This window comes from Heteronotia binoei, chromosome 11, assembly GCF_032191835.1.
Source record: "Heteronotia binoei isolate CCM8104 ecotype False Entrance Well chromosome 11, APGP_CSIRO_Hbin_v1, whole genome shotgun sequence".
Lineage (NCBI taxonomy): Eukaryota > Metazoa > Chordata > Lepidosauria > Squamata > Gekkonidae > Heteronotia > Heteronotia binoei.
Window position 1 is genome coordinate 12,572,658 of NC_083233.1, and position 14,048 is coordinate 12,586,705.

General features: G+C 44.4%; 1 protein-coding gene across 1 annotated transcript; it reads right to left on the reverse strand.

Moving 5' to 3' along the window:
- Positions 1-1,859: 1,859 nt before the first annotated feature.
- Positions 1,860-12,626, reverse strand: NXT2 (nuclear transport factor 2 like export factor 2). The gene is made up of 4 exons (XM_060249610.1): positions 12,285-12,626; positions 7,749-7,835; positions 5,609-5,753; positions 1,860-2,191 (listed from the first exon to the last, which is right to left on the reverse strand). Exons 1-4 carry the CDS (start codon positions 12,297-12,299, stop codon positions 2,013-2,015), a joined length of 426 nt encoding a protein of 141 aa, XP_060105593.1. The 5' UTR covers positions 12,300-12,626; the 3' UTR covers positions 1,860-2,012.
- Positions 12,627-14,048: the final 1,422 nt, after the last annotated feature.

Sequence of the window (14,048 nt, forward strand, 5' to 3'; positions counted from 1 at the left end):
GCCCACAGAGATGGTTTATTGGCAATTCAACAATCGAGCAAACAAAAAATTTTAAATACTTGGGGATCACTTTTAACCACAAGTTAAGCTGGGTTTCACATCGTAACAACACCATCAACTTGGCTAAGTGTTCAGCTGCTCAAATTAAACAGTTTTTCTTTGCAAGGGGCAACCAATTAGTTCCAGCAGCTATTAAAGTATTCAAAGCCAAAACGCTTGCCCAAATCCTCTATGGTATCCCTATATGGATCTCAGCTTTTACCAGGAAAGTGGAGGGCATTCAAGCCTCATTCTTTAGACAAATTCTTGGTTTGCCAAAATGTGTGTCCTACTTTGCTCTCTGCTCTGAAGTGGGTCAGTCTTTGGTGGAGACAAAAGCCTGGATTGCAGTGTTTAAATTCTGGCTCAAAATTCATTTTAGAACAGATCCCAACAGCCTTCTTGATTGTATGAAAAGAGACCCATATATTTCGTCCTGGACAGCAGTGCTTCTGTCTAAACTCAATCAATTGGGGTTAGAGGTAGATGATTTTTCTACCTCTGAAGAGTCATATATCTTCAGATGTATTAAACTGAGACTGTGGGAATTGGAGGAAACGAAATTACGGCCAACTCTCCCTTATACTTGCTCTCCAGCTTCCTTAGGTCTTTATGCTTTTTGTGGCAAAATGCCCAATTATCTATCAGACCTAACCACTCCAAGTCATCGCAGGGCATTTATGTTGGCCAGACTAAACGCGTTTCCCTCCAAAGTTTTACAAGGGAGATATCAGCGAGTCCCTTTAGCCGACAGACTTTGCTCCTGTGGAGCGAATACCCCTGACTCAATCCAGCATATATTGCTTGATTGTTCTTTTTACCATAACCTCCGTAAAGATTTATTTGGCAAGCTTTCTTTTTCTCCAGATTTGTCTATTCTGCCACCCTGTTATTATTTATTGAGTGATACTGAGGGGGTGGTTAGTGAGGCTGTGGCAAAATTTCTGGCTGACATCCTTAAATTTAATTCTGACCATGTTTGAATGTATCTGTAAGCTCGGTTTTATTTTGATTTTATCTCCAATGTTTAAATTTTTATATTCTGTGTATTTTTATCTGAATCTATTATGCCATTAAAGGTTTGGTATGGTATGGTATGGCAAAACAAAAACAAAACTTGTAGAAGAGGCTTGTAGAACAGGCTTCCTCGGGAGGTGGTGTGGGCTCTCCTTCCTTGGAGGTTTTTAAACAGAGGCTAGATGGCCATCTGACAGCAGTGAAGATCCTGTGAATTTAAAAAGGTAAAGGTATCCCCTGTGCAAGCACCAGTCGTTTCCGACTCTGGGGTGACGTTGCATCACATTTTCATGATAGACTTTTTTACGGGGTGGTTTGCCATTGCCTTCTTCAGTCATCTACACTTCCCCCCCAGCAAGCCGGGTACTCATTTTACCGACCTCGGAAGGATGGAAGGCTGAGTCAACCTTGAGCCGGCTACCTGAACCCAGCTTCCGCCGGGATCAAACTCAGGTAGTGAGCAGGGAGCTCAGACTGCAGTACTGCAGCTTTACCACTCTGTGCCACGGGGCTCTTCCCTGTGAATTTAGGGGGAGGTATTTGTGAGTTTCCTGCATTGTGCAGGGGGTTGGCCTAAATGACCCTGGAGGTCCCTTCCAACTCTAGGATTCTAGGTGGTGTCCAATTTGTGCAAAATACACTATGGCGAGAGACTTTTCTGCAGCACCTAAAGAGAATTTTCTGGAATGACTCCAATGCCGTGGAACCCGACCAGCAATACAAACCGCTGGAAGGAAAGCTTTTCCTACAGCACAGCTTAACAGTATCTTGAAGGCACAGAAGTTCTTCCATTTTAAACACAGTTTAAAGTAACATTGTTTTATTCTGTCACAAAATTCCTGACAACTTCCAAAAGAGCAAAGGGGGCAGAAGGGGGAGGAAAAACGTCCCATAGCCAGTCTTTGACCATTCCAAAAACGGAGTCCGCTGTCCAAAGTGCCCGCTTCGTACACCCCCTAACTCTGCCAGTCCTGAAAGCGGAAGCAGTCGCTCGCAATCTTCCACACTGTATTGCTGTTTGTGGTCTGCGCAGTTAGCAAGAAGTTCTGGTTGAAGAAGCGCAGCTTGCTGCCGTCAAACTTCACGGTCCCGCACGTCACGACAAGGATGGTGGCATGGTTCAGAGTTGCTTGCTCTTCAAAGAGAAGGGGAGAGGGGGGGAGACAGTGTTAAAGATGTGCCATTCCTCCCCACCGTAAGTTATAACAAGAACAGAACACCAACAGTCTTGCTTCAATGCAGATGTGGGTGGTGAGTGGAGCAGCAGACTAAGGAGTGCTGGGCTCACATCCCCCATGGGCAGGGACGGTAGCTCAGTGGCAGAGCATCTGCTTGGTAAGCAGAAGGTCCCAGGTTCAATCCCTGGCATCTCCAACTAAAAAGGGTCCAGGCAAGTAGGCATGAAAAACCTCAGCTTGAGACCCTGGAGAGCAGGGGAGGGACGGTGGCTCAGTGGCAGAGCATCTGCTTGGTAAGCAGAAGGTTCCAGGTTCAATCCCCGGCATCTCCAACTAAAAAGGGTCCAGGCAAATAGGCGTGAAAAACCTCAGCTTGAGACCCTGGAGAGCCGCTGCCAGTCTGAGTAGACAATACTGACTTTGATGGACCGAGGGTCTGATTCAGTATAAGGCAGCTTCATATATGTTCACCTGCTGTGAAACTCACCTTGGATGAACTTCAACCAGCGAGCCTGACCTACCTCACAGGGCTACTGGGAGGATAAAATGGAAGAGACAACCATGCTATGGCCGCCTGGGAGGAGAACCAAGGATTCCATTATTAAGCTGTGAACTTTATGCCCAGAATATTGAGATGCTGAGATCGGGTTCCACTGAAGCAGCCTATCAAATGAGAAGCTGAAACACCACGATATCTGGAATGGGTGTTTTGCCACTGCTTTAACTGTGTTTAAAGAGCCCCGTGACGCAGAGCGTTAGAGCTGCAGTACTGCAGTCCTAAGCTCTGCTCACGACCTGAGTTCGATCCTGAAGCTGGGTTCAGGCAGCCGACTCGAGGTTGACTCAGCCTTCCATCCTTCCGAGGTCGGTAAAATGAGGACCCAGCTTGCTGGGAGGAAAGTGGAGATGACTGGGGAAGGCAATGGCAAACCACCCCGTAAAAAGTCTGCCGCGAAAACGTTGCGCAAGGAAACGACTGGTGCTTGCACAGGGGACTGCCTTTACCTTTACCCGTGTTTATGACTGATATGGGCTGTCACTGTATTCCTTTTTTTGACTTTGTATGTGCTATCTGATTTGTATTGGAACTACAGTGTTACTTTGTTTGGTACTCAAATTGCCTGATATGTTCACATATTTGTAAACTATTTCAGGGTGCCTGTGAGCACTACTAATTTATAAATTTAAAAATCTTTGTTGTATACCAACAACATAATTTATTGTATATTTTGCAATATAGCCATTTAGCGATGGTGATGACTTTAGTGTGCCTTTTTTGGCTTGCTCTTCTAGACAGCCTTGGGGGAGCGGCAGGATAAAAAAAAAAGAATGGAATTTGTATCATAAGGCTAGCCGTATTGTATGGTTAATAGAATGGTTTACATTGAAAAATAAAAGAATACTGGCTATTGAGGGTGCAGGTTTGGGGAAAGGATGGCATGGATACCTTTGGTACCAAAATCCTCCACAGAATAGTTTGTTTTGGAGACATGTGATAAGAAAATCTCTTTATAGAGTTTGGATGGAAATAAAAAATTTTTACTCCTATACTCCACTATGGCTGTCACTGGTAGAGGCCTATACCCATCCCAATCTTTATGACTGGAATAATTTAATTTGCTACCAAAATTTGTTAGACAGACAAAATAATCTACAATTAGAAGGAATGGTCCAATCAGACTGGTGGCTAAAATGTCAAATCCAATCACGATATCAAATAGATAAAGAAAGAGGTTTTCCCAAGAAATTAAATGACCTTGACCAAATTATCCATACAGACCAGAAATTAATCTCAAAAATTTATGAGTGGTTACTTCAAGATAAAATGCAAGGGGAAGTAGTAAAAGAATCCTGGATAAAATGGCTAAGAGATTTCGGTTTTAATATTGACTTAGAAGACTGGGAGAAAATATGGAAGCGAAATCTAAAATTAACTAAGTCTGCTATTTTAACGGAAAACCTGTACAAAATGATGTATCGTTGGTACCTGACACCAGATCGCCTAGCTAAAATCTACCCTAGCTACTCCAACAAATGTTGGAAGTGTAAAAAGACCAAAGGATCATTGTTCCACATTTGGTGGCAATGTGAGCATGCCAAAAAGTACTGGGCCTTGATTAATACCTGGACCCAAAAAATTCTAAAAATTAATTTACATCATTCACCAGAATTATATCTTCTAAATGTTTGTAGAGAGAATCTACCACCCAAAATAATAAAAGTGTTAATGTACATTGTCACTGTTGCGAGAATACTATACGCCAAATATTGGAAAATACCCAAAATACCTACCAGGGAAGAATTTATTGTTAAACTTATTGAAGCGGCGGAATTAGACGTAATGACCATAAGGCTACATGATGGCAATCTACAAAAGTGTAAAGAGACTTGGGATCCAATATATTGTTGGGTAAAAAGTAAAGGACTAACATTGGAACAATAGAAACATAAAGGGAAAATCTCTGATCACTCCCGGGATGATTGGGAGTATGTTTGTATGGTGGAGGGAGGTTGGATTACACTTGGATGATGTGTTGGGTGTGAGGATTATGTATTGTATGTTTTTGTGTTCTATTTCGTCTTTTGTTGTTTATGTTTTTGTGGTTTTCACTTTGGTGCATAATAAAGGAAAAATTTTGTAAAAAAAAAAAAAAAAAAGCGGGATCGACATCTGCGCCTCTGGAACCGCTCTCCTGTGAGCCAGTGGAGCAATTCCAAACCACTCCTTGTCATACTGATTTACTTTGTTTATACCGCATCCTTCTGCCCCGTAGAGGCCCAAAGTGGCTTAACAGTCTTCTCCACTCCTCCATTTTATCCTCCCTGCAACTCTGTGAGGCAGGTTAGGTGAGAGAGTGTGACCAGCCCAGCAAGTTCCCATGGCACAAGTGGGGGTTTGAACCTGGGTCTCCCAGACAAATACCAGTCCAACATTCTTGACAACCACACCGGTGCCGGTATCCGTTTTTTTAAAGTTGCATTTCCCATTGAAGCTGGGATGCTTGCACTTCACACCACCAGAGAAGGTTTAAAACCCACAACCCTACTTGCTTTATTTGGAATCGAGCCAGCTTCTCTCTTATCCGGGTGAGAGCCAGCTTGGTGTTGTGGTTAAGTGTGCGGACTCTTATCTGGGAGAACCCGGTTTGATTCCCCACTCTTCCACTTGCACGTGCTGGAATGGCCTTGGGTTAGCCATAGCTCTGGCAGAGGTTGTCCTTGAAAGGGCAGCTGTTGTGAGAGCCCTCTCAGCCCCACCCACTTCACAGGGTGTCTGTTGTGGGGGGAGAAGACATAGGAGAGTGTAAACTGCTCTGAGTCTCTGATTCAGGGAGAAGGGTGGGGTATAAATCTGCAATTCTTCTTCTTCTTACCATGAACAGGCTGGCAGTCAAACAAGGTCACCTGGAACTCACTGGAAGGCAGCGTTTCAAAAAATTCAGCCAAAGCTTCTTGCCCAGAGACGGCATTCCCATTCCAGACTAATGTTGCTTTGTCCAGGTAGAGCCTGGTCAACACCTGAGAGACAAGAGGCAGAGCAAGAAACACAAGACAAATCCATCAGTCAAAGATGGGTACGCGAGAGAGGGCCTTTTCCCTGGCAGCTGCACAACTGTGGAAATACATCTTCAAGTACTTGAAGGGTTGTCGTATAGAGGGTGTGGAATTGTTTTCTGTGGCCCCGGAAGGTAGGACCAGAACCAATGGGTTGAAATTAAATCAAAAGAGTTTCTGGCTCAACATTAGGAAGAACTTCCTGACCGTTAGAGCGGTTGCTCAGTGGAACAGGCTTCCTCGGGAGGTGGTGGGCTCTCCTTCCTTGGAGGTTTTTTAACAGAGGCTAGATGGCCATCTGACAGCAATAAAGATCCTGTGAATTTAGGGGGAGGTGTTTGTGAGTTTCCTGCATTGTGCGGGGGGTTGGACTAGATGACCCTGGAGGTCCCTTCCAACTCTATGATTCTGATTCCTCCTGTGGCTGTTAGCCACAATGTAGAGATGGAACACTCTGTCTGGGACAGTGATGCTGTGTTCTTGGTGCTTGGAGGGCCACAGTGGGAGGGCTTCTGGAGTTATGGCCCTGCTGGTGGACCTCCTAATGGCACCTGCGTTTTGGCCACTGTGCAACATAAAATGTTGGCCTGATCCAACCTGGCTTCTCTTGCATGTTGATGTATGACTGATGGGCATAAGTGGCAAACAATAAGACTTTATGGTTTTATTGTTGATTTCATATTATTTTAAACTGCCTTGAGGACCTCTTAGGTTGAAAATAAGGAGATCAAATACTCTAAATAATAATCACTAATAAGCAACCATGCCTTTGGTAAACCTCCCCACCCAACACAGCCACTATTTGCGGACTTGGTTACTTCAAATACGCACTTTTTAGCAAAAGCATTTCTAAGAGTACCCTTCAGCAAAGTACTGCTGAAACAATGTAGTGCTGTCGTCTGCTCCATTTAAATGCATGGATTAATTCAACATTTGGGGTTTTATTATGTATATAAATGCAATTATTATATGCCACTTCTACAAAGCAAAGTGTATGCAAGCACAATGTGACACAGGGTAGTATGACTAAAATGGCTGATGACCTAGAATCATAGAATTGGAAGGGACCTCCAGGATCACCTACTCCAACCCCCTACACAATGCAGGAAATTCATAAATACCTCCCCCTAAATTCCCAGAATCTTCACTGCTGTCAGATGGCCATCTAGCCTCTGTTTAAAAACTTCCAAGGAAGGAGAGTCCACCTCCTCCCAAGGAAGCCTGTTCCACTGAGGAATCGCTCTAACGGTCAGGAAGTTCTTCCTAATGTTGAGCCGGAAACTCTTCTGATTTAATTTCAACCATTAGTTCTGGTCCTACCTTCCGGGGCCACAGAAAACAATTCCACACCATCCTCTATATGACAGCCCTTCAAGTATTTGAAGATGGTGATCCTATCACCTCTCAGCCACCTCCAGGCTAAACATCCCCAACCTTTCCTCATAGGACTTGGTCTCCAGACCCCTCACCATCTTCGTCGCCCTCCTCTGGACCCGTTCCAGCTTGTCTATATCCTTCTTAAATTGTGGTGCCCCAAACTGAAACAAATGGTAACCACATAAACTAAGCTTGCTATTCCTATTTGGTTCTTTAATCCGTTAAACATCTTCATTATGCTGTATGCTAATTTACTGCTCACCTCTACATGGACTGGTAATTTCCATTTCATTGTATCTGAAGAAGTGTGCCTGCACACAAAAGCTTACACCTTGAACAAAACTTTGTTGGTCTTAAGGGTGCCACTGGACTCAAACTTTGTTTCATAGGACTGCACTGTTCAGGATTAGGAAAAATAACTTACTTTTGTGTGTTCGTTACCACACAAAATGACCCTAAACTATACCAGCACGGCCCTGAAAGAAAAAGAAGCCAGCTAACAAGCTCAGACAGGTACTCTGAGCAGTGAATGCTGCTGCTCATAAGTTTGCTATGCACAAGAGTTACTGGGAACATACGCACCCGCCGCCTTTTATCCATCGTTTCATAATAAATATTTGCAAACTCTTCAGCAGCTCTGCAAGCTTGATCAACATACGTTTTGAAGTCCTAAAGAAGCAAAACACACATCTAAGCGACACTGGATTATTGCCATGCCGATAACAAATCAAATAAAGCTGCTGGTACATTGAAAGCAACACGAGAGAGACTTTGTTAAACCACACACCTTCACAATCAAAATATGCAAACCCAAAAACTTGATTTCTCATTTTTTATCAGTATTTAAAATGGCATTTCCTTGCCTTTTTTAAAAAAATCCATTTTACTTTTAAAAGCAATTTTAACATGTTAAATTGTATTAATACTACAACGTGAGTTAATGATCTTGCCACCCTTTGGGTGGCAAAATTTATAGAACCTATAATTAAATATCAGAGAAATAATAATAAGCAAGGCCCTTTTATTTTAATTTTTACTTAAGGCAACAGCTGTATGAGCAATACTAGATAAATAGATATTTACAACATGATTATTGAAGCAAAGAAAAACTAACTTTTAAAAAAACCCATAAATTAAAACAAGTGATAAATCATCATTCCACAACCCTCCTTATCAGCCTTATTCCACCAAATAAATTTATGACCTTTGAGGAACAGGGGTGGGACAGGGGGGAATCCTTTCACAGCATGATTCTTCTATTTCGCTTAAAATTTTTGCTTGTGATTTTTGTGCAGAATTTTTGCCCAGAATATGATCAAAGGAAAGGCTGGTTTTAAACATTACAAGCTAGGCTATCCTCCCTGCTCTTGAAAAGGCCATCTGAGGACCGTTTGTTTGAGTTCTCCCTTGTTATCTTCCTACTGGCCGCTTTCACCAATCACACGCTTTTAACGTATATAGCTTGATAAACTACACAGCAGAGTAAGAATTTAATCCCAGGTATTCTCAGTCTTAGTTCAATATTTATTCCTTTATTTACTTTACTTTCAGTCTGTCTGTTTCAGTGAGACTCAAGGTGGGCTCCGGCAAGCACACTGTTACATCATGCATCCTCTAGGAATGTCATTTGCCTGCTTCAGGCGGGCACTCTCCTGCCTCTAGACCCTCCCACCCACCCACCTTTGATTTGATTTATTGGATTTATATCCCGCCCTCCCTGCCGAAGCAGGCTCATGGGCAAACAGAACAGCAGGGAGCAGAAATGACGTTGCACAACATATCAATGTCACATGCAGGTGAAACCATAGTTTCCCAGAATGTCATCTGCACACAACATTAATGTCCATTTATTTAACTCATTTATAACCAGCCTTTCTCCCCAATGTGGCTTATGTGTCCTGTTTTCCATTTAACCTTACATTGACCCTGTAAGGTAGGTTATGTTAAGAGAGTCTGACTGGCCCAAGGTCATCCAGAGAGTTACGACTGGGGATTCAAACCTGGGTCTCCCAGATACTAGTCAGACACTCTTAACACTACAGCACACTGTCTCTGCCCTTTACCTTGTCCCCAAAGCACCCAGGGGTTGAAGCCCAACTTGGGACCAGTTTTCTCTCTAAGCTGAGTTAGTGAGCTAGCTCACAGTCTTTTAGCCTCCGGCTCATATGTTTTTGTTTTAGCTCTGGATGGATGACCCCAGAGCAAGCTAATTTATGCAGCGGCCAAATTGCTTGCCTACAACTTTAATGCCAGTAGTTCACAAAGCAGCATTTTTGCTCACGAGACTCCACAGCTTAGAGGAAGCATTGCCTGGAACCATTCTCTGGCAAAGGCCAGCCAGATTTCCTCCTCCTCTGAAGGCAGGCAACCTTCAGAATCCCTCTCCTCCTAGATAGCAAGATCCTTAAACATTTCTCATTGCATTTACTAACAAAAGAGCTTTGTTATGAAAGCCAACCCCAGGAGAGCATTATAGATGTCTAAGCTCTGTTCCTTTATTTGTCCCGCTAACAAATTCTAAGGTATGTTATAAGAATAAAATGCATTGGGGAAGGAGGAACTATACATACTATCCAAATCTCTTAAAGGAATAAATTAAAAAAAATCTTTTTAAAATACTTATTTTAATGCTTATTTTAATACTTATTTCATTTCTAGCCAGCTGCTCCTCCAAGGAGTTCTCATATCACCCTCTCCACGACCCTTTGAGGCAGGTTAGGCAGAGACTGATTGGACAGCCCAAGATCACCCCCTCCCCCAGTAGGGGGGATTCTTTCCTCCTCCCTTTCACCACCATAATAACAATATGAGGGCGGACAGCCCAGGAGAGAGAGCTCAAGATGAGTAGCCCTGTTAGTCTGTGTGAACAGGAGAAAAGAGCAAGGCTCCAGAAGCACCTCAAAGATGAAAAATGTTTGTGGCCGGGGAGGAGCTTTCGAGAGTCACATTGCACATACCTGAATTCTTTCGTTACCAGCAATGTTACCTCTAAACTGCAGAGTCTTGTGAGCAAAAATTTTACTTTCTGAACTACTGGCATTAAAGTTGTGAGCTACTGCATAAATTAGTGTGCTCTGGGGTGGGGCCATCCTTCCTGAGCTAAGACAAAAATGTGAGCTGGAAGCTAAAAATCTGTGAGCTAGCTCACGCTAACTCAGCTTAGAGGGAACAAAGTAGGAGTCAGGTTTCACCTTTAAGACCAACGAAGTTTTACAGAATGTAAGCTTTTGTATGCATGCATACTTCTTCAGACGAGGGGATAAAGTACAGTGGGCTGAAATACATGTAGTTGGTGTGTTAAGAGTGTAAACTGATACAAAGGATCAAATGGCAAAATAGTGTAGTAGACTGGAAGACCATTTGGTCTGGATAGCAATAAAAGGTAATAAAAATTGCTTTTTAATGACTATTGTTTTTAATAATAGTGTATCAGAATAATTTTTGTACTGCCATACTCAAATAAGGGATATTGGCTGGTTATCTCATTACATATACTTAACCCATTTTCATTTTATGTATTATTTTTTTCTAATGGCAAACTAGAATGATGTTTATAATGTCTAGAATGATGTTAAAAAGTAAATTAGGTGGACAAGAACTAGTAAATACATGTCTTTTTGTTTTATCTAGACTTTCAGCAAATGCAATTAACAAGCAGCTTTTATTACCTTTTATTGCTATCCAGACCAAATGGTCTTCCAATCTAATACACTATTTTGCCATTTGATACTTTGTATCAGTTAACCCACCAACTACATGTATTTCAGCCCACTGTACCCTGTCCCCTCGTCTGAAGAAGTATGCATGCGTACGAAAGCTTACATTCCGAATAAAACTTGGTCTTAAAGATGCAACTGGACTCCTACTTTGTTCTACTGCTTCAGACCAACATGGCTGCCCACTTGGATCTATCAGCTTAGAGCAGGGGTGTCAAACACGCATCCTGGGGTCCAAATCAGGCCCCTGGAGTGCTCCTATCAGGCCCCCAAGAAACTGGCTCTTGTCTGCTTCCTTCTCTTTTGCTTTTTTCTTGCATCTCAGCTTGCTTTGCAAGGCTTGCTCAATTGCACAAGAGCTACAGAGCAAAACCTTGATTTTCTACATTGGTTGAGGATCCTCCCTGTCCTGGTCTGTTGGGGTAGGAGGGAACGAGCCAGAGCTTCCTTTGCCCAGTTCCCTGAATCCCAAGGGAGAAATACAAGGAAAGTATCTTTAAGACCAACAAGTGCTAATGTTTTAAACATGTTTTAGGGTGGGTGTTTTTTTTAATTGTGTTTGTCTCTGTCCTTTAAAAAGTTTATATCTCTGCTTGTGTTGTTCAGTTGCACAGTCTAGTCTGACTCTTTGCGACTCCATGGACCAAGTCATGCCAGGCCCTGTCTTCCACCATCCCTCGAAGTCTGCTCAAATTTGAGTTAGTTACATCAGTAATGCTGTCCAGCCATCTCATCTTTTGCCGTCCCCTTCTTTTGCCTTCTATCTTTCACAGCATCAGGATCTTCTCCAGGGAGTGCTCCCTTCTCATTTGGTGGCCAAAGTATTTGAGCTTCAGCTTCAGCATCTGACTTTCCAGGGAACAGTCTGGGTTGATTTCCCTTAGGACTGACTGATTTGATCTTCTTGCAGTCCAAGGGACTCTCAAGAGTCTTCTCCAGCACCACAGCTCAAAAGCATCTATTCTTCTGTGCTCGGCCTTCCTTATGGTCCAGCTCTCACAGCCATACATTACTACTGGGAATACCACCGCTTTGACTATACGGACTTCATCTCTGCTACCTAATCTTACCTAGGTACACACAAGGCCTGGTCTGACATGACTCGGCCCAACAAAGTCTCATTTATGTCAGGTCCGGCCCTCATAACAAATGAGTACGACATCCCTGGCTTAGAGGGGACGCTGGTGACCCAATACCTGAAGAAGCGAGCAGTCACTCATGACGGACTGGAGGCCGAGAGAGGGGGAGCTCCACCGCGGCCCTCGGAGCTTTGGTCTCCCGGGAAACAGGCCGCCCCGGCCCTGGAATCCAGCCCCAGCCCGATTCGCTCCCCGCTCGACGAGGCCTCTTCTAGAGGGGGCCAGAGAGACCCTCTCCTCCGCCTTCGCCTCCCCCCACTCACCATAGTGCCGGCCATGGCGGCGTCACTCGGGCCCGCCACAAGCAACGGCAGGGCCTTCCCGAAGAGGAAGAAAACAGCGGGGGAAACAGGAAGCTCCTCCCTCCACTTCCGCTCCTGTGGTGCGACTCCCAGCTAGGTCCGAGGGGCGGCGCCGAGGCTCGACCTACAGTTCCGGCCGAGGGCAGGTTCTGACTCCGCCGCAGGGGTTGCGGGTAGAGAGAGGAACGGTCCTGAGGGAAAAGTGCAGAGAGCCGGCAGGGAACCCGGATGAACGTTGAAACTTTTTTGTTTTTCTTCCTCCTGAGGTAAAAAGCAGGTGGGGAGGGCTCACCATAGAGCTGGAGCGGCCTAGACAGCGCACTGAATGCGTCACTTCCGGTAGGCTCTTGAGGTGAGGGGTCCCGGTTTCCTTTCCTGTACCGGAAGGAAATTTATTTTATTTCATCCCGAAAGAAAGTTTAGGCTGTATGTTGTTCTAGCCTCCTCAGTCTAGTGCGCGGCTGCGGGAGAAATCATGTGGTGGCCGTTTTGGCTGGTGGCTGCATAAGGTTGCCAGCTCCAGGTTGGGAAATACCTGGAGACTTGGGGGGTGGAGCCTGAGGAGAGTGGGGTTTGGGGAGGGGAGGAACTTCAATAAGGCATCATGTCTTCCAAAGTAGCCATTTTCTCCTGGTGAACTGATTTCTGTCGCCTGGAGCGCAGTTGTAATCCCAAGAGATCTCCAGTCATCACCTGGAGATTGGCAACCCAACTCAGGGTTGGGGAAATTCCTGGAAATTTGGGGGGTTGAACCTGGGGAGGGAGCTCAGCTGTTTATCTTGCGGTAGAGTTCAGTCTCAAAAGCTTCCACTGCCTCCAGGGGTACATATCGGTAGTTTGGAGCTCAGTTGTAATTCTGAGAGATTTCCATGTTCTACTTGGAGGGGGGCAGCTATAGGGTTGCCAATCCCCAGGTGTGGGCAGGTTATCCCCCGGTTTGGAGGCCCTCCCCCTGCTTCAGGATCGTCAGAAAGCGGGGGAGGGAAATGTCTGCAGGGAACTCTGTTATTCCCTATGGAGATTTATTCCCATAGAAAATAATGGAGAATTGATCCGTAGGTATATGGGGCTCTGCGGGAGCTGTTTTGGGGGGTAGAGGCACCAAATTTTCAGTATAGCATCTAGTGCCTCTCCCCAAACTACCCACCAAGTTTCAAAAAGATTGGACCGGGGGGTCCAATTCTATGAGCCCCCAAAGAAGGTGCCCCTATCCATTATTTCCTATGGAAGGAAGGAATTGAAAAGGTGTGCCGTCCCTTTAAATGTGATGGCCGGAATTCCCTTTGGAGTTCAATTATGCTTGTCACAGCCTTGATCTTGGCTCCACCCCAATGTCTCCTGGCTCCACCCCCAAAGTTTCCAGATATTTCTTGAATTGGACTTGGCAACCCTAGGCAGCTATATCGTTGCACAATTTGCTTGTTTGTTTTCTTTGCCATCAAATGGCAGCCATCTTAGGGTTCTCAAGTCAGATATGTTTAGAGGTTTCTCGCCACGGCTTGCTTCTGCATAGCAGCCCTCGGTGTCGTGGTGGACACAGTAAAATTGCAGAGCTGGAAAAAGTACAAGAAAAGGTGTCCATTCTTTCCTATGAGGAAAGGCTGAAGAGTCTGGGACTCTAAAGTCTATTAACAGAATAGCTGAGGGTGGGTGGGAGCAGATATGAATCATGATAGAGATTTATAAAATGATGTAGGAAGTGGAAAACGTAGGTTAAATACACTT

Excerpts from the sequence above, each read along its gene's own strand:
- NXT2 (XM_060249610.1), bottom strand. Across the intron at positions 5,754-7,748 it reads CGATGGATAAAAGGCGGCGG|GTGTTGACCAGGCTCTACCT; the intron begins GTGCGTATGTTC and ends CTTGTCTCTCAG. Across the intron at positions 2,192-5,608 it reads TGACTGCCAGCCTGTTCATG|AGCAAGCAACTCTGAACCAT; the intron begins GTAAGAAGAAGA and ends TTCTCTTTGAAG.